Consider the following 20,928-nt stretch of genomic DNA (forward strand, 5'->3'; position numbering starts at 1 on the left):
ACTGTGCTCATGGATAGGAAGACTTAACATTGTGAAAATGTCCAAAGCAATCTATAGATGCAATGCAATTCCTATCAAAATACTAATGGCATATTTTATAAAACTAGAATAAATATTCCCCCAAATGTATATGGAACCACAAAAGACCCCAAATAACCATAGCAGTCTTGAGAAAGAACAAAATTGGAGGAATCATGCTATCTATAATAATAAAAGCATACTATGCTAATTAGACCAGACATCCTTCTGGACAACCTTCCAGACTAAGATGTGGCAGTGGAGCCCAAGGCAGAGACAGTGGCTGCAGGGGCTGAACCCCTTGCAAGAATTTTGTGCATCGGGCCTCTAGTCTATATATATAAAAGCCTACGCGACCAAACGACGACCCAAACGACAGTAACCACCGGTCACTATGATGCGCACTGACCACCAAGGGGCAGACACTCAATGCAGGAGATGCTCCCTGGTGGTCAGTGAGCTCCCACAGTGGGAGTGCTGCTCAGCTAACTGACCCATCCCAGTGGCTCACCAGCCCAGGGCAGCCACTCACTCCCTCAATAGTCCTGCACATCCAATCTCTGAAGAACGGGCCAGGCACTGATGGACCTGCACCACCGGCATGATCCTGACAGTGCTGCCCGCCTCCTAGAAGTCAGCCTCGGGCACCGCGGCTGCTTCCTCTCCCTAGATGCTCCGCAAGGAAGAAACAATATAAAAGTGGCTCCTGACAACAAGCATGAATGTCAGCAGGAAGGATCCAGATCCTAGGCTGGCAAGGGTTCCCATCGCCCACCAGGAGGGCCAATCAGGTTCTGCTTCCCCCCAACCCCTGGGGACTCCACCATGCTCAAATTCGTGCACCGGGCCACTAGTTTGATGTAAAATCACCAATACCACATGGTTTTACAGATGTTTTCTAACATTTAAAGAGCATATAATGATAGATCAATATCATTATAAAATAGATGCAACATTTTAATTTACTCGTCAATATAAACAAAGTTTCAAAAATATATGACAAATAATATTTATTGCAGAAAAGCAATGATATTTACAAGTATTAGTCTTAATAGAAAAGCTATTTGCTTTAAAATCAGCTATTACTGACCAGCCAGTGTGGCACAGTGGTTGAGCGTTGACCTAGGAACCAAGCGGTCACCAGTTCGATTCCTGGTTGGGCACATGCCTGGGATTTCAGGATTGATCCCTAGTAAGGGTGTGCAGGATTTCTATTTTTCTATCCCTCTCCCATCCTCTCTCTCTCTAAAATAAATAAAAACATGTTTAAAAATCAGCTATTACCATTTAAAATTATTTAGGAGGATCTAGTGAACTAAAAGAGCCACCTGACCAATAGGAGCCAAAGATACAAATGAAAAGAAGTCATTTAGGAATATCTGACATGAAAGAGGCAATGACTATATATTTTTTCCATCTACACTCATCCCCATGGATAGCAATGCAATGTCTAAACCAAGAAAAACAAATAAATATCTGTAATTTTCTTGAGTCCTTCTGCCTAAGGCTATATGGTCAACAGGGTTAGATGAACCACTGTGCTTATTTTCACCCTTAAAAAATGATTTTACAATCTGACATATTGGAAATTCCAAGGCCACTGGGAATGTCTCAGACAATTCTTCCATGAAAGAAAATATTAAACTTTTATTTTAGAGAAATTGCAGATGGTTTGATTCTATAAGCTTTGATAAATATTGAATTCTTCTAATATTATAGAACTAAAATGGACTTAAAGTAATATTTCCAAGGAATCGTTTAAAACTGAACTCTGATGTCTCTCTCTCTACATTTTTATTGGCTAAACCTGTGTTGAATATTAAATGCTCTAAAGCTGAATTGAGTTTAAATTCATCCTGTGTTCCTATCACTACAAAGACAGTGTTTGGAAACATGTCATACTCTCAGCAAAAGAAATTGCACTCTAGAGTCCTGATCAGATAGTACCATTATTTTAGAGAGTCATAAAAGCGTACTATGCTTTGAGTCATCATTTCTACCTTCCTACTGCTGTAAGAGGAACACTAAATGGAGAAATGGAAGCACAGAAGTGTGTTCATTGCCTCAGCTTGGTGTTCCTGCAATGACTGTTTTCCTTGTTTAAAGCCCCAGCCAGGCTGTCATTATTTCCCTTAGCTCGGGAACCTCTAAAGAAGCAGCATGGTGCCAGCTGTAATTAAGTCCTTCTTGATAATGGTTAGAGACCAGGATGAAGTGACCATCATCATTTGGCTGAGCACATATCATATGTGACCTGAAAATACCAGATGCCTGTCTTACGCTTGATGTTGTTCATGTCAGGAGGCTCCAGATGGCAAGTATTGTTCTCAGTGGTATTTTTGAGACTTTAGGGCAAACAGCCTCTGTGAAAAATAGAAAGTGCATGAGCCTTGACCTTTTTAAGCACCTGCTGTTCAGGGGCTGGCTACAGTAGGCAAGTGTGTATGTTAATAGCAGATATCTTGCTGGTGCAAAATTTTACTACCTATCCAATTTCTGCAGAGCTAGACAATTCCTATTGCCTAATCAACATGAAGATGAAAACATCTTTTAAAGGCATTGTAGACAACTATTTTTTTTAATTCAACTCCTAAATGATAACTAGACCTGTGTTGTTGTTTTTTAAAAAATCTAAAACATGTCACCAGTCCTGAGGGTCTTTATCACTTAAATGCAGGTGTTTGCCCATCTCCATGCCCCCTTTCTAAATGTGTGGATTTACTTGTTGGGCCAATTGGACCTCAGTGCAGGGAATAGGCATGTGTCTTTCAACTTAGGCAATATTTGCAATGCTTTCTTCAATTTGACTGCTAATTTTGAACCTATGCTTTTTTGTTAGAATATTACTGGTTAAACAAAAAGTATCAATTACATTGTACAGGCTTACCTATGACAAATTTCTATTATGCTATTGATGTCTTTAGAAGTGAGTGATTTTATTTTCTGAAGTATTCTTACAAAAGGGCTCCTTGCCCAGTCAGTGGTGGAGTAGTCAAATATGAGGGCACCATGTTTTTTGTCTTTTTATTTATAGCTCTATGACTAGTCAGTCAAAGCTTTTTCATTTACTATATTTATCAACTTAAAGATATAAAGAATCATTAGAAAAGGATACATGGAATTAAAAGCAATGTGGTGAAAATAAGCCATGTTATTTGGTAAATCTTGATTTATATTTTTGATGGGGTTTAATGTCACAAGGATTGTTTTTACTTGAGTTGCTGAATTGAACATAACTGAAAAAACTTGTCATTACATTTCACTGTGGTCTATTGAAACAGTCCATGAGTGAATGGGAAAGTCTGGCACAGATGAAATCATTTAAATAAACATTGGGAAGTTTTTTAAATAGTAGGGTTAGAATGTGGATGCAGATATAAGGTGTTCGTAGCTAGTAGTTAGTAGTAGGTAGTAAGTAGTAGTAGTAGTCAGCAGTAATTAGTTAAGGTTAGTAGTTAGCAGAGGCTAATCTGACAGATAACAGGGGAGCCGGAAAGAGAAATAGAAGGAAAGGAAATCAAATTTCATTAACATGATCCTAAGAAATTACATCAGTCTCAAGAAATAAGAATTTATATGAAACAATCTGCAATTATTCAATATATTCTTTTCCATTTTGATTGGCTTTGTTTGTTGGGCCCATGATAAGTATATCCTTTCTCACTTAGATTCTCACACGTGGTTCTACCCATTTTTAGTCTACTGGGTTGACTAAAATCCCTAAATATCCTTCCTTCTACAACTTTGCCCCTATCTTATACCACCTCCTTTCTGAGGAATTAGTTTATTAATCTTTGCTAGACCAAGAAGACTGGGCCATGTAGTATAAGGGACATGGAGTTTTCTCCTTTACTTCTCAAAGCCAAGGCCTTCACCCTTTCTCTTTTCCTCCTGCCTTTCAGAAGCCTTGCCTATCTGCCTTGCTGAAGAATTTATCCCTTTCCTAGATTCTTATTCCAACTCCTTGTACACCTTGTCGCTCAAAATTGTCTCCATTAATATCAAGGCCAAACAAAAACAAAGAGCAAAACCCAACTAAATTGTTATTTTTCATAAAATAAAGTTGTTTCTGGAGTACCTCCCTTAATTCTACCTTGTACTCTCTCACATACGTACTTTTATTCGTGTCCTTGTCTTTACCTGAAATGATCCCCTTTGGTGCTCTGCCATCAACTATTCTACCACTCGTTTAGTCCAGTGGGTTCTGAATAATACGAAGCAGATGTTTCATAAGGGAGACTAAGGTGCACCACAGGGAGTGAGAGAGGGGCAGCAGATTGGGTAGAATCTCCACCCTCAAGCTGAAAAATGTCCCAGAATAACTGCTTTTGCATATTTGAGTTCTGGTGCTTTAGAAAATATTTGACAATGACAAGTTTAATGAAATTGAAGAGAGATTAAGTGACTTGTCCAAGATTAGTGGCATATTGATGGAGCATTTTTAGGTAAAAGAGAATTTGACATTAAGTGTTCACAAAGATTTTCTTTCATGTCAATGTAATTTTAAATTATGGAGTAATTTCTGCCACAATTGATTATTTCTCGCAACCCAGAGTGATGTATAGACCATGGTTACAGGGTCCTTTCTTTAGGCATTCCAGTTCTTGTGTGTGATATGAGGAAACTTGATTCTACTCTGACATGGAAAGTGATTTTCAGCTCTTGGTAATGTAACTAAAATCTATGTTGGATAATGTAAGAAAGTTGCAGATTGAGTTAGTTGATTTGGGGAAATTCCTTGAGATGCCTTTCGTCCTATGCCGAGAAAATATCTCCTGAATTAGTCAAATTTCTGGGAGTAAAAGGGGAAGAGTTTTCCAGAATTGATCTAAAGACATTTTGAAGGTAATTTTTACTATTCCTAAGCCTGACAGCAGATGCAAAAGAACACCTTCCTTTCACCAGTTTCACTATCCTGACCCTCTTACTTTTGCACTCTGAACCATTTGGTTCAACTAAAAGGGAGCCCTTAAGTGTTCCTGAATGCGTTTGGTCCTAGAACATTCTGGCAATTGCTGTTTCACAAAATAAACAAAGATGCAGGAAATAAGAATGTGGCTGCACATTTTAGGTTAATTCTTTCCTATGTTTTGTGATCTATTAAGGAATCAAATATTTTAGGTTATGAAAAATAACTTTAGGTCAATTTATACAGTATGACTGGGCATCTTGTACCGCATTTAGCTGAAAAGCAAAAATGACCTGAAATGTTTCATGAGAAATTATATTTAAGGTTATACTTAAGTGAAATAAGATGGAAAGCTGGTGAAAGATACAACAGTTTGATGTACTTTTATGTATCACAATACATACATTTATATAACTTTAAATTATTATATTACACTTCAGTAAACAATTAACTGACAAGACAAAGGGATTTTAACAGTGTTTTTGGAGGTAAAAAAATCTACTTAGATTTTTTTTTTTTACCTCTCAATAGTCTAAGAGTACAGTTATTTTTCTCTAATCAACTTTGTTTTGCACAGCCTGCTTAATTAGCAAGTATCTTCCATTTGCTGAGTTTTCAGTTATCTTACACTTTGATTTTTTTACTCACTTTTCAGTCACAAGATGAGAAATGTAGACACTCTATACAAACAAGAAGTTCGTGCAAAGTCAAGCTCTCAAAACCACATGCAAGACTCAATAGCACATGGTTTAGAGCTCACACACTTCAGGATCATGTAATATAGGCATGCAGATGAGAGGGAAGAAAAATACCTACATTATGAAAATAGAGGATGATGAAAAAGAATGACATTTTCTTTATGACAATTATCTAATGCAAACCGTATACCCATAACCTTTACCAGAGTGGAGGAAGGGGCAGGTAAGGGGCTTTTTTTGGGAAGGGGAAAGTGTATATAAATATCATTGGAGGTCAAGTCATTGTTAAAATTAAGGATTTCTATTCTGCACTTGGCCTCTTCCAGGTTATCTTTCCCAATTGTTTGCTTTGTATATCCTCTGCTACATCATGCAAAAAAGATCAGAACTAACACTGGAAACCACTTAACAAGCTCTAAACCTGACAGATAGCAAGGGTGTTCTCCACAGTTTACACGAGAATTAAATTGGATATAAATACCTCCTGTTCTTACCGGTGGGTGTTGTGATTCCATGTATTAAGGTGTGAAGCAGACAGGAAAGAGATAAATCTTTCATAAGTACATTGTAAATAAGCAAGTGGTATATAAACCATATTTATAGGTAATAGAGTCAAACAATGAAAGGTAAATAGATGTCACAAAATAGACTTTATCACAAAATATGGCCACAAAACTAGAGTTATATGGAGAGGGGAGGTACAATAAATAGCTGTTTTATTATTGTTATTGAAATAATCTGGCGTATAAAACAACAAAATTGAGTGGCACATGTGTTGGTAAAAAATTCTTAACACTGCTTCAGCCAACCCAGCATTAGAGAAACCCCAATAGTTTCTGAATGATGATATCTTTGTTAAATAATAATATATAAAAGTGATCAATTTATAGGTGTTTTCTTGTGAGACTAAAGTGTTACCCTAGTAAGATCAATTTATCAAATAAATTTTTACAAAGAACACTGAGATACCTGGAAATAACTCATGAAGTTAGGTTATGATTTTGTATAAAATGTGCTAACTGATTGGCTCTTCAAATTAATTTTTTATTATGGCATGTCCTTACTTCTCAGTCAGATAAATCTCACATACTAAGATAAGTTTATCCATATGTAAATATGTCTTTCAAATTTGGCAATATTTGCAATAATTTCTGTATCTGGATTGCTAATTTTGAATCTTTGCTTTTTTTTTGTTAGAATATTTACTAGTCAAATTAAAAGATGTCAATCTAAATTGTATAGGTTCACTTATACAAAAATTGCATTATACTGTTGATGTCATTATATGTAAGGAGTTTTATTTTCTGGATATTTTTAGAAACAGGTCCTTGTCCAGTGGAGGAGTAGCTATATGAAATGCACAATATTTTTAATCTTTTAAAAAATAGGTCTATGATATGCTATAGAATTTGGACCTGTTACATAATTAATCTTGAGCAATCAGTTTCTATAAGCCAAACAGCTAGGTCAAAGAAATGTACCCAATTTTCCTAATATTAAAAAGAGCTTGATGGACCACAGTTATGTTAATACAAATAGTGTTGATTTGGGGGCACTGTCAGAGGAATAAATGGTTATGAAAAGTGATTGCTGATGTTGAATTAGCTTAAAAGTAATGAAGAAATCTATAATTTCTCTTTGAAAGGAAATATACATTAAACCAAATACAGTAAAGGGGCACATAGTTAATTCTTTTAAATATAGAAAAAATTCCCATACCATAAACATGAAATTTCCTATCATAAAGTGTTTATGACATACTTAAGCTTCCTAACCTCTTCCACAAATTCTCAAAATGACCTATTTTTTTGAAGAGTGTTAACCTTGAATTTCTGTTTGGGACCATCATAGTTATTACTGTTTACTTGTATAAAATCTTAATGCAAATGGGTCCAACTATTTTTGGGGGTACTGGTAGGTAGGCCGTGTGGTGAAAGACCAAGTCCCAGTTTAGCAACGCTCTCTTTAAACAGAAGTGGAGACTCTATTGCACATAGTTATATCAGTTTGCATCATGTTATAATGCCTTTGCCACACAGTATAACTAGAATATAGCACCATGCAATGCCATGAATTGAGAATGAGAGATTATCTCCAGGGGAGAAAATAAACATCTGAGAGAGAAAAACAAAAGCAAGGGGTTCAAAGCTGGTGAGACTAGCTTTTCCATTTCGGCTGTAGCTAAAATGCCTATGGTTCTTTCGTTTTGGAAACAGAAATACATACCATATTCATGTCAATGCCGTTGGTGTAAGTCCATGCATGTTGGAAATATTCTTCAAGCCGCTGCCTCAGAGGATTGGGAATTTGGTGAAAGCGAATGAACTCTTTTACTCGCAGCATCTGCATGTGGTACCTGGCAGTCCCCGAGTATAGTCTTTGGATAATTGCAGATACATTCCCAAAAATGCTTGCATACATTAGTGCTGGATTGAATAAAAAACAAAGTTATGGGGGAAGATTGGATTTTGGAAATATTATATCTTGTCAGAGTCTCAAGTATGTTAATTTTTATTTATCTCAATTCAGTCATGAGGATTTACCATTGGCCCTTGGAGGAAAAAAATGGTCAAGCCAATGCAGCTTTAAATTTTATAACTTTGATGATAAATCTGGAGAGGAAAAGTCTCTAAATTCCTGATGGATTCTAAATTAAAGTTAAAACTCAGGTTGTTTACAATACCAACCTGTAAGCGGGAGTGCTGATTAGAGATAAAATGCCTTTAGAATAAATATTTTGTTTGTAGAGAAAAATAGACTAAATCTTTGTGTGTGTTTTTTTTTTTTTCTATGGGAAGAAGTGAACTGCTATGACACTCTTTCTAAGTATCGCACTTAGGTAGAATAACCTTTTCAGTGCTTCCTGAGCTAAATCTTTATAAGTTAATAGGAGGCTTCTAAGTCATCTTCTCTTTATCATATTGTCATTCAGTTTCTAATAATGCTAAAAAGTGCTATACTCCACAGAAAATCGAATCATGACAAATGGTCTCTACCTTGATCTTTGGATGTGTCAGAGCATTAGAGAGAAGGTTATATATGTTTAAGGCACTGGAACTACAATATACCAAGCATGTGGGAAAAATAAACAAACAAATATTTTTAAATGTTTAATTCAACTATATTCAATCAACACATTTTCCCCCCAACACTTTTTATAAAATATTATCTCTATAAATCATGTAACCATTTTAAAAGTAGATTTTGGCCAAGTTCAAGGTGTTTTAAAGTGGCTTTCCTTGGTAATTGGCTTTCTTTTCCACTTTTGTCTCTTGGTGAACATGGTCCCTGTTTGCCACAGGTGTCCCTACTAAGAGAATGTCCCAAAGAAGGCAGTGGCCCTTTGTTTTTATCTATTTAAAAGGATGAAAGTTGGGGCCATCTGTGGTGAGGCCGAACTGGGATGTGTGAAAGACAATATGTCTCAGTAAGGCAGACAAACTGTTTAGGCTGTATCTTCCACAGAAAAAAATACATGAGGCTAACTTTAATAAATGAATAGTTGATTAAGAAGGGAGTTAACAATACTTGCCTGAAACTGATTCCTGTGATCCAAGGAGATTCATGTGAAAAATATATTTTACTCTTCCTAATTGTAGTGTTGGAAATATTTATGCATGCTGTTATGTCTCCATAGCACCTATCATATGCTCAGGAAATAGTACAAATTAAATTCACTTGATTTAATCAGAGGGCACATAATCAATGCTAGTTATTTTACCTAAACCACATAATTACTTAAGAGCCAGGGAAAACATTCTTATTTCATATTAATAAATACTGTGGTTTTAGATCTATATTGCCATTAGAATGAACCAAAACATTAGTTTGGGTCATAAACAGGTATTTCCACTCCTTGACAAGATGGTAAAATCTAGAGTATAAGTACGTTGAATACATGAATGACCTGTATTGCTCCTAAGATATTGTATGCTGATGGCTTCTTAGATTATAATAGAGACATAATATTTTTTTCTATTTTTTAAGGAAGCAAATAAATCTAAAGACTGTCAGCAAGAGAGAAGCACAAATTGACTATATTATGTATACATTATTAAGGTAATGCCCATCAACTGGCATAAAATATGAGTCAAAAGCACCGTGGAGTAACATTTTCAAGCATTACTTACTTAACTCACTATTTTATTTAGCTTTCCATAATAGGGAGTTATTATTTCATCAAAATTATTTGCTTTAGGTTTAGATATTATAGAAAATATACATTAATCTTAAACATTTCTTCAGCATACTATACCCCAAATCAGATATGCTAACCAAACTAAATGAATTTAGTTGGCTATTTAGGTATTAGCTGAAACATGTTGATAGAACAAATACACTTGATTTTCTACAAATTACACAAACTTAAAAAAATTGTAACTTAAACATTTTATTGATGTGTAATTTACATATAATAAAATGAATCTGTTTTAAATGTAACGTTCAGTTAGTTTTGACAAATGTATACACTCCTGTAAACACAATCAATATATAAAACATTTTCATTACCCCAAAATATTTCCTGTGTCCCTTGGCTGTCTGCTTACTCATTTCAGACCCTAGAAAACCACTGAGGTCCTTTGTATCATTAAAGTTTAGTTTTCATTTCCTGGAATTTCATATAAATAGACTCAAAATGTACACGTTCATTTGTGCCTAACTTCTTTTGCTCAACATTTTGATTTTGAGATTCATTTTGTGTTGAGTGTATCAATAAATTATTATTTTTTTTAACTGAGCAGATTTGTATTGTATGGCTATACCACAGTTTCTCTCCTCTGTAGCTAGAGAGCTCACTGTTTCTAGTTTTTTGGCTATAATGAATGAAAGTGCCATGAACATTTTTTATACAAATCTTTGTTTGGGCAAACATTTTCATTTCCCATTTAAAACCTAAAAATGGAACAGCTGAGTTGTATGGCATATTTGACTTTATAAGAAATGGCCAAACTATTTCCTAAAATTGTTAGGTTACACTTCTTCCAGCAATGCATGAGAATTTCACCTCTGTTTTTAAGATTTTTTTTTACCTCTTTATCATTAGTTTTCAGTATTTTTATTATAATGCATTGTGTGTGTGTGTGTGTGTGTGTGTGTGTGTGTGTGTGTGTGTGTTTACCTGTTTGGGATTTACTGAACTTCTTGGAGCTATACAAGAAGTTTATAGTTTTTATCAATTTTGGAAAAATCTCAGCCATTTCTAAAAAAAATAATTTCTGCTTCCCGTCCACTTTCTGGAAGTCCACATACGCATTTGTTCAAGGGTTTGGTATTGTCTGCTACTCCTATCATCTCTGTTAACTCTAGCTGTAGGTTTAAAAATGTTTTTTCTCCTGCTTATGGGTTACATTTCTTATTTCTTAGCATATCTATTAATCTTTTAATGGATGGTGGGCATTGCAAATTTAACACTGTTCATTGTTTTATATTCTTTGCCATCCTTTAGAAATGGTGGATGTTGTTCTTGCAGGCAGTAAAATTACTCATAGATCAGCTTGCTCCTTTTGAGGCTAGTATTTTAGGCTTTGTTAGGCTAGACAAGCTCTAGTCCTATGGTAATATTTTTCTGAGATTTAGAGTTTTCCACTCTGCTGGTGGGAATTGTTCAGCTTACAGTACTTCTGGAATTTATTTGTCAGTATTGGAGGAATTTTATCTCATGCATTTGTGACTTGGCATTCATCAGTAGACTCAAGGGGATACCTATCCAGGTTTCTGGAGATTTTCTATGCCATGGCTGCCTCTTTTCTGGTTCTCTGTCTTGCCAATAATAGCACCTGCCTCCACAACTTCTGATCCTGTGTTCTTAGCTCAGTGAGACACCTTTCACTGCAGAAAGTGCCTCCAGACTGAAAGCTGAGGAAAACAGGAGGCCCATCTTGTTTGTTTTCCTTCTTTGAGGGATCAGATCCCATACTATTTTATTTCAAATGTATAAAAACAGTTGACCTGCATATTTTGTTTAGTTTTATGCCCTTTAAAAAAAGATATAGGGGTATTCTAGTTATTCCACCATGGCTAAAAGAAGAAATCCAATGACATGTTTTCCATGCTATAAACACAAGAAATTCTTCCAGGATGTTTGCTAAGTAGATCATAGATGAAACACATTTGCCTTAGTTTACTGGTTTATGTGTTTTAAAGTTAAATGTCTTTTATTCTATTTATGATAGTTGAATAAAGAATAAATTTGTATATTAGAATACCTAGATGTAAATACATGAACATAACTTACATTTACACTTATTTGATGGCTAGCAAATATCAGTGACATTTTTACTATTTTTAAGTTTCAAGTCTTAATTTTCTTTTTTCTTTATTCATGGCTTAACAGGTCATAAAGTTCTTCAGGAATATTTACACATGTTTCCTGTGTGACATTAAGCTTTATATAATCCCATTTTGATTAAGGTTTGCAAAACTGATTTGTTATTCAAATAAAGGATGTCATGTAGGAAGTGGGATGTCTCATACTCTACCCAATTAACTAGAATGTTTTTTCTTTTTTAAAAATAAGAAATTCACTTGCAGGAGACACATTCCTAAAGAATCAATAAAAATAACCTCATGTCACATTTTAAAAAGAAGAAAGAGTAAAGAAAGAAAAAAGAAAAGCAGAAAGGAAACAAAAAATAATGAAAACTGCCCCAAATCCCCTGGTTTAGGAATTAAAGATTAGATACAGAGCAAGTAAAAAGTTGAGTTTTTTTGAACTTGAAATAAAGTACTGATAAACAGTATTATGAATTTCACTTAATTTTCACAAGTGGTAAGGGTTTCTAAGTGGTGAATAGGTTCAACTTCAGTGCATTTTAAAAATTCTTTCTTATAAATTCTAAGTTTCAAGGTGCAGGTTTTGTTTTCTTTTTAAAAATGTTTATATTTATATATATATATATATTTACATACGTGTTTAAATAATAAAAGACACATTTTTCTTTTGCTTGCTTGCTACCTATTTCACTAAAATTCACAACCACTAAAAGTATTTGCTAGCAGTTATATTCATATTGGGACTGTTTTCTCTAAGATAATTTTTCTATTTTCTCCAGTAGGCCCATTTCCATTTCCTTCTGGATGCAATGCTACTTCTGTGTTTATATCTATGACTGAGTCTGAATTTGAAGAATATTTTAAAAGTTACTTAAATATAATGATTTTGCCTATTCAAATGTTACTAAAAAAAAACCCCACCAAGATATATATATATATGTATATGTGTATATGTGTGTATATATATGAAGTAAATTTTAAATAAAGTGGACAATAAACTGGTGAGTCTTTTAAAATTTCATAAATAAGTCTTATCTAAGCACATTTCATTAGTCAATATTGGAACAATTAAAAATAAACTCTCTGGAAACAATGATTGGTGGCCTCCCACAAGCGTCCTGACTGGGACCGGGTATTGAATCTGCAACCCAGGTACGTGCCTTGACCAGGAATCAAACCCATGACCCTTCAAGGTGTGGGCCAACACTCTAACCACTTAGCAACACCAGCCGTGGCTACAAGATTACTTGTTAAAAGGGATTTATAATTCCATGTACAAGCCCCTAAAAATGTAAAAAATAAACTCTTTGAATCAATTTTCAAATTTGTATGCAATCTAAGGATGATGCTATTTTTAAGTTTATACTTTCATCAATTTGCCAATTGCTTTCTGGTATAAGCAAGGTTATCTTTACTGGTTCCAAGGTGTGATTTAAAAAATATATATATACTGCTATTAAAACATCTTTAGTCCAATACAAACTTTTTTTCTTATTCCAAAGAATGCTCCTTATAAGTAATGCTCATGATATTACTCAATTACAAGGTAAAGGTCAATCAGCTAGGCCTTGACATAGTGTCACAGGGAAAGGGATTTATAGGCAATAATAGGGAGATATATATACACACACACACATAAAGTACATATTCATATATGAGATTAACTTGAATTATTATTAGTGATCATATATACACATAAATTAGTGATATATATTTCTATATCTAATTAGGATGTCTAGTAATATCATGTAAGCTCATCTTTCCCATTTGAACTTGCCTCAGCTGGAAATAGAAGATAACTATTGGTAATAAATTATGGACACTCTTTTACAGCAGTAAAGGTGAACTGCAAGTCTCAATTCCTGAATCCCAAGACCTGTGTGACTCCAGTTTTATGCTCATGCTTTCCTGAGGTCCTGAAAAACTTTGGTTGCTTCTCTTTAAAGACAAATATACTATGATACCTAAATATGTAACCCCATTACTTCTACAATTTTCTATTTATATATATATATATATATATATTGCCTTACTCAAAATGTTCTGGTGATATCAATTTTGTGATATTATTTTGTCCTAATAGATAACAAAAGAGAAGTCTACTTACAGCCAATCAACATGACACAAATTGAAAAGATTTTTTCCGAATTGGTGTTAGGTGACACATTCCCGAATCCTACACTGGTTAAACTGCTGAAGGTAAAATAAAGTGCTGTGACGTATTTGTCTTTAATGGATGGCCCAGAACTTGAGTCACTGTCATTGTAACGTTTTCCAATTTGTTGTCCTAAGGAATCCAACCATCCGATTTTGTCAGTCAGGTAGGGCCTTTCTACATTCCCAATCGCATACCAAATGCAAGCCAGCCAGTGAGCAATCAGGGCAAATATGCACATTAAGAGCATCAGAACAGCAGCGCCATATTCTGAATACCGATCAAGCTTCCGAGCCACTCGCACAAGACGGAGGAGTCGAGCTGTCTTCAGAAGGCCAATTAATGTTGTTGTCTGTGGAAGTAAATATGTGTGGTCAGAAACAGTTGATAAAAGTTCAAGGTATGTTGCTGTGAAGCTAAGTAGCAGTAACAGGTGGCATCAACGATAACTGTATATTTGAATTAAGTATTTTCTTACCCACTTTGTAAAATATTCTGCAAATGTGCATTACACTAACTCAGTATCTTGGTATGCAAGAACTCCGGGACCAAGGATTTATCTATCTTACTTTATGCTCTAACCACCATGGGTAAATCATTCCTTCACCAACAAACATCCCAGGGTGTTACTGGTGTACCCAGCACGTGCCACACACTGGAAGCAGAGTATTGAAAAAAACATACATGGTCACTTTTCTAAGAGAGACAGTTATTTGGCAGACAAAGTGTCTTCTTTAATGAAGAGCAACAAGCTCACTATCTATTGGGAAGGTAGACGAACAATAAGGTCATTTCAGAGATGAGAAGCGCCATGGTGAAAACGAGACAGAGTGATATGACAGAAGACGTTTGGGGGCTGGGTTGAAAATGGGGACCAGTTTATGAAAGAGGGCTTTGCTGAGGGGATGTCCTTGGAATTGAGAAAGATCTGCATAAGGAGAAGGAGCCAGTCAAGCAGATAACAGGGAAACTTATTGGATGATTGCATGCACGCACTAGACACTACATTTAAATGCATTTTTTCCTTCTTAAATATGTTAAGTTGATAAATTGTTTCTTGCTCTCCTAACGATATAATGCGTTTTGCTTTGTGGTGTAATATATGTAACTCATCACATGATTATTATTGACCATGTATCTAATGATAGGACACTTCTATATAATAACATGATACTTAACTGGTTGTTTGGACTTGAAATCTGATGAGTACAAATTACAAGTTTATTTTTTGGGTTCCCTAAGTAATGTCAACTATAAGTACTACATATTTCACAGTGCATATAATTATTCCATAGCTACATGGTGTTTACCAATCAATTATTTAGTCATTTTATCTATTCATTGTTGGTGTTTATTTCACGAAGTGCATTCAACTGAGTTAAGAACATATATTTTAATTAGAGAAGTAGTTCATGACATAAGTATCACCCTATATCTATTCACATTGACTTGGTGGAAAAAGGGCACTAAATATCAAGAAAAAAATTTTCATTAAAATACTGTAATTGTTGCATTTCCCCCTCCCCCAACCCCCCTTAGGTCATAATGGTCACAAGGGAAGGGGAGATTTCTCAGTTTCCCTGAATACTTGTTTTAATTTTTTTTAAAAATTTCTTTATTGATTAAGGTATTACATATGTGTGCTTATCCCCCTTTAATTGAGTACTGACACCTTCTACAGGTGAGAGGAGCTTGTGTAGTTGAGATGTGCTGATCACAATTGGACTCCAGACTTAGCTCATTTTGGAATGTGTGGAGAGGGGAGTCTTCCCTGTTTTCAATGCTGGGTTCTTTTTTTTTTTTTTCCAGGTGCAATACAGAAAATAGTCTTTTTGTCCTTCACAAATTTAAAAATATCTCATCACAGTAAATAAACAGAGAATTTAAGTTAGTATTAAGTAGTTCCTTGGGAGGAAAGTCAATTTTCTTCTATTTGTATTATCAGCATTTTAGCTTAGCACTTATGTGCTAAGACTGAATTCTGCTTCTATACCAGTGTGTCACCTAGGACAAGTTACTTATTTAATCTCTAAGCATCAATTTTCAGTGTTTTGGGCATAATAATGCCTACCTTACAGGACTATAGAAAATACCCTATAAATGGTAGCTCTTCATGTTCTTATTTGAACACCCCAGGCATTTTATTTTCATCAGTAAACAGGAACTTTTATTATAAAATGAGTTGATAGAGTTTACACACTTTCAAAATGCATTACCCAGATATCTGGAATCCCAAATGGAGGTATTTTCACATTGGCTTTGCAGGTTCCACAGGAAAAATGGCGGGGATTTTATTTTATTTATTTATTTATTATTTATTTTTTGTTAATCCTTGACCGAGGGTATTTTTCCATTGATTTTTAGAGAGAGTGGAAGGGAGAGGGAGAGACACACAGAGAGAAACATCAATATGTGAGAGACACATTGATTGATTGCCTCCTGCATGTGCCCCAACCAGCAATGGGGATCAAGCCTGCAACTGAAGTTCTAGGTCTGTGCCCTTGACTGGAATCAAACCCAGGAACCTTCAGTTCGTGGGCCGATGCTATATCCACTGAGCCAAACCAGCTACGGTGCGGCAGGGATTTTAAAGACAAGAACTTCATCCAGTTGCATTGACTGCTCAGACTCTGCTAATACGAATCACTCTGGTTCAATGTGTCATCATTTCTATACTTCACAGCTTAAGTTTACATGTTTATTTTTTATCCTAGCCCAGTTATATATTTCCTTCTATTGAGAAATCAGTAATATCTGAGGATTATTATTCAAAACTTCTTGTCCTCAGAACAAAATTTCTCTTTGAACCCCAAAGTAAATGAAACGTAATGAAAATTCTCTGCATATTTGATTAATGAAGTGAGATGCTTCAAAAGAAATTAGCTGTTTTTACTAGATCATAATGTGATAATAAGAACTGACTCTTCACGCTGCAAAGGTGGTAGAGTAGGTAAAAATGATGTTATGAGGCAAGGAAAACGGGAATAAAATCTGCTGGCATGCCACCCACCTCCTTTTTGCTCTCTTCCCAAAGAAACCTCTGATGTTTCTTCTAGAATTATATTACAATGAGATAAAACCTAAATGACAGTACGTTTTCTAACCAGATAAATAAATATATCTTATATAATAACACCCAAGAGACATCTTTTCTGAACAAAAAAAGCTTAAGAAATTGGGTACACAATGAAGTCTCAACCCAATTTCATAAGTGAATATTGACTTTAGAGTCAAAGCCATGTACCCAAACATAACTGTATGTTAGTCTGACAATATGACAAATGACTTGACCTTCTTTCTATTGTTATCAAGATGCACTAATACACCTGAGCATTCTTTCTTAGCTACAATTTTATACAGCACATCTTGTAGATAACACAGTATTGCAATAACTCATTTCTTCTTGTTGCTTAAATATCTCTTTACTAGAGGCCCAGTGCACGAAATTTGTGCGGGGGGGTGTGTGTGTTCCTTAGCCCAGCCTGCACCCTCTCCAATCTGGGACCCCCTCGTGGGATGTCTGACTGCCCGTTTTAGCCCGACCCCTCTCACAATCCAGGACTGCTGGATCCCAACCGCTTGCCTGTCTGCCTGCCTTCCTGATTGCCCCTAACCGCTTCTGCCTGCTGCCCTGATCACCCCCTAACCACTCTCCTGCCAGCCTGATCAATGCCTAACTGCTCCCCTGCTGGCCCGATTGCCCCCAACTGCCCTCCCCTGCTGGTCCAGTAACCCCTAACTGCCTTCCCCTGCCAGCCTGGTCACCCCCAACTGCCCTCTCCTGCAGGCCTGGTTGCCCCTAACTGCCTCCCCTGCAGGCCTGGTTACCCCCAACTGCCCTCCCCTGCAGGCCTGGTCTCCCCAACTGCCTCCTCTGCAGGCCTGGTCCCCCCCAACTGCCCTCCCTTGCCTGCCTGGTTGCCCCCAACTGCCCTCCACTGCAGGCCTGGGTCCCCCCAACTGCCCTCCCCTGAAGGTCTGGTTGCCCCCAACTTCCCGCCTCTGCCAACCTGGTCACCCCTAACTGCCTTCCTCTGCAGGCCTGATTGCCCCCAAATGCCCTCCCTTGCAGGCCTAGTCCCTCCCAACTGCCCTCTCCTGCAGGCCTGATCACCCACAACTGCCCTCCCCTGCTGGCCATCTTGTGGTGGCCATCTTGTGTCCACATGGTGGCAGTCATCTTTGACCACATGGGGTCGCCATCTTGTGTGTTGGAGTGACGGTCAATTTGCATATTACTCTTTTATTAGATAGGATAGATTTAAGCAAAGTTTTGTCCCAGGTTGCACAACACAAAGAAGTGATTGCACCAAAATCTCAGGGAGAATAGACTAAGGAATTGTCAATATCCTCTTGCTGATTTGTAGGAGATTGTTTGTCTCCATTGTTTAGTACAATGGACTATCTTGTATGACCTGCAAGTGAAAAATGTGACCGACAATTACCTTACAATATAATTGTGTTGACATCAGAATTTGGCTGAATGGAGTGTTTTCAGAATGTATGGCTATCTCACAGCATATCTAATTTTATGTACTGTCCAGACATATTATGGGAGGCTGTCTTTTTGGGTTTTCTCAATTTTTAAAAATAGACATGAAACCATCCTTAAATCAATTATAATAATTTCAAAAATTATAGAGATAATGGACTTTCTCTTAGATGATAGTTCTTGAGCTTTTCATTGGATATTATAAAAATATTGCATTCATTGTTACTTTTGGTAGAGATTAAAAAACATTAAAGCTCACTAGAGGTAAGTATTGTTATTATGAAATATAAAGACATAATGATAATAAGTAAGATATAGAAAGAGCTGAGCCATTTTGCAGGGGATTGAAGCAAGGTACTTTGTTTCCTGACCTGCCCATGAACTACAGCAAGTCAAGGCTCCGCCTCATCAATATCCACGCCATCTCAGAACTCTGATTCAATGATATTTCAAATTCTTTTCGCTTTAAATGCCATAATAAAAAGTCTATTTATTTAAGCCTTTTATTTTTAATGCTTTTTTTATATTTTTATAAAAATGTAAAATGCCTCTTCCCCTGGAAATTCACTTATTTAAATTTCAGGGGGAGGGGAGGGAGGCATTGATGAATATAATCCAATTTCAATTTTTAAAAAATGTATCTATATCCACAGTTTATTAAAGTCCTAGATACTTTATTATATTGAGTTAGAAGTTAGTTTTCTTTATTAAGTATGACCTTCTCAACTAAATTTTATTTTAATAATGTATATTCTAAACAATTATATCCTTGCAACTATGTTAGGTACTAGACCCATATTGAAGATTATGTAATTTTTTTTTACTAGACACTTTACAGTATATCAGGCAATATTCTCTCTTAATGTAGTGGAATTCATTTTCAAGACCTGAAATAGAATAGAATATTTCTGATCAGTATTCAACAACTCTCCACTCAAGATTAAATGTGGCTACAGTTAAACTGAGAAAACCTCATCTGTAAGAGAAAATCTTATGCTCAAATGTTTTTCAAAATTATTTTGAAAAATAATTCTACTGTCTTTTTAGTAAACATTTTCAAGACTCTTACATTTGAAATACTTTATTTCAGAGGTTTTCTCTCTAAAACTGGTGTTTACGGTAAGTGGAAAGAATTTTATAAATGAGGAAATATAAGTATGTTATCTTTGGTTTCATCTACAGGGTTGATAAATTGAGTTGTCACTGAAACTTTCTACTTAATCCATTAGTTTGTCTTGCTTGTCAAGAAATATTTGGATACAAGAGGAGGAATGGGAACAGTGAGTAATAAATTTCATAACTGTACACTTATGTTTTGCTTTAAATTTTATTTCAATTACCTTTTAGCTCTGGTACTTGTAAACAGCATTTAATGAATTATTTACCAATATAACTTAATAATTTGAAACTAGTTTCTAGTTTGTTGTTCATCTTGAGTCACGTTATTTCAATATTTCTAAGAACACACTCACTAATACAATCACAATCAAAGAGCTACATTTTGAGTGTATAAGAAACATTGAAGGAATAACCTAACTTATCCTTTCTTTATTCATACCAAACCTCACACATTTCTCCACTAACTGTGGCTTTTAAAGAGAAGATGAACTTAAACCTTCCTGGGAAACTCGCTCCAATATTGAACAACCTTTACTGTTTAGACCTTTTATTTTTATTTTGTTTTATAATTAACATTCTATTTTTCTGCAATTTAAACTCACTTTCTCTTTCTTTAGTTAGAGGAACACAGAAAACTGGGCATCAAATGATTCTAAATACTATGTAAATGTTACAGTAAATAAACAATGATGGATGCTACATTTTTAAAATGGAAATTTTTCTTGGGCTGAGAAATATGAAACCAAAAATTGTGCCTTTATGCCATCTCTAGCAAATTGTAGTCAATAGATCACACGTAAATAATGACTAGATGATTAACTTAAGCAAAATAAAAAACCTTTTTTATGGAATGTTCCTATATCTCCTTGGTTCAAAAATTATTCCTTTGGAAATTTTGCATCTCTCACTTATCATGTCACAATTTTTGCAGGCATGACCAATAGCATCAAATACAAGCCATTGGAAACTTCTGCTATAACACCCCAATAACTAGCTAAGGAGAAAGACACAGTAACTTTATGTATAGGCACATATTTGAAATCGTGTCTCCAAAATGTGCTTTGTTATTTAAATTTAAACACGAGTATGGCTAATGTTTTATAAATTCACTTCCAGCAAACTAATGACGACTATTGAGGAGGTCAGGTTCAGATAGAATGCTGACAAGATAATCAGATGCCTGCTAAGTTTTTCTTTGTATCCATTCCATGATTCATCTATCAGATTAATGAAGTAAAGACATCAATGTGAGCAGAAACTCCTC

At 35.4% G+C, this 20,928-nt stretch overlaps 1 protein-coding gene across 2 annotated transcripts in view; it reads right to left on the reverse strand.

Moving 5' to 3' along the window:
- The window catches only part of KCNH7 (potassium voltage-gated channel subfamily H member 7), a 417,895-nt gene that overhangs the window by 40,809 nt on the left and 356,158 nt on the right, over positions 1-20,928 (reverse strand). The window contains exons 8-9 of one of the 2 annotated variants that reach the window (XM_054723107.1): positions 14,006-14,405; positions 7,852-8,051 (exon numbers count right to left, since the gene is read on the reverse strand). In XM_054723107.1, the coding sequence (XP_054579082.1) occupies positions 7,852-8,051; positions 14,006-14,405 (600 nt within the window). Of the gene's footprint in view, positions 1-7,815; positions 8,052-14,005; positions 14,406-20,928 lie in introns of those variants that run through there. The other variant, XM_054723108.1, reaches the window with a different exon arrangement.

The sequence above is a fragment of the Eptesicus fuscus genome, chromosome 11 (genome assembly GCF_027574615.1).
Source record: "Eptesicus fuscus isolate TK198812 chromosome 11, DD_ASM_mEF_20220401, whole genome shotgun sequence".
Taxonomy (NCBI): Eukaryota; Metazoa; Chordata; class Mammalia; order Chiroptera; family Vespertilionidae; genus Eptesicus; species Eptesicus fuscus.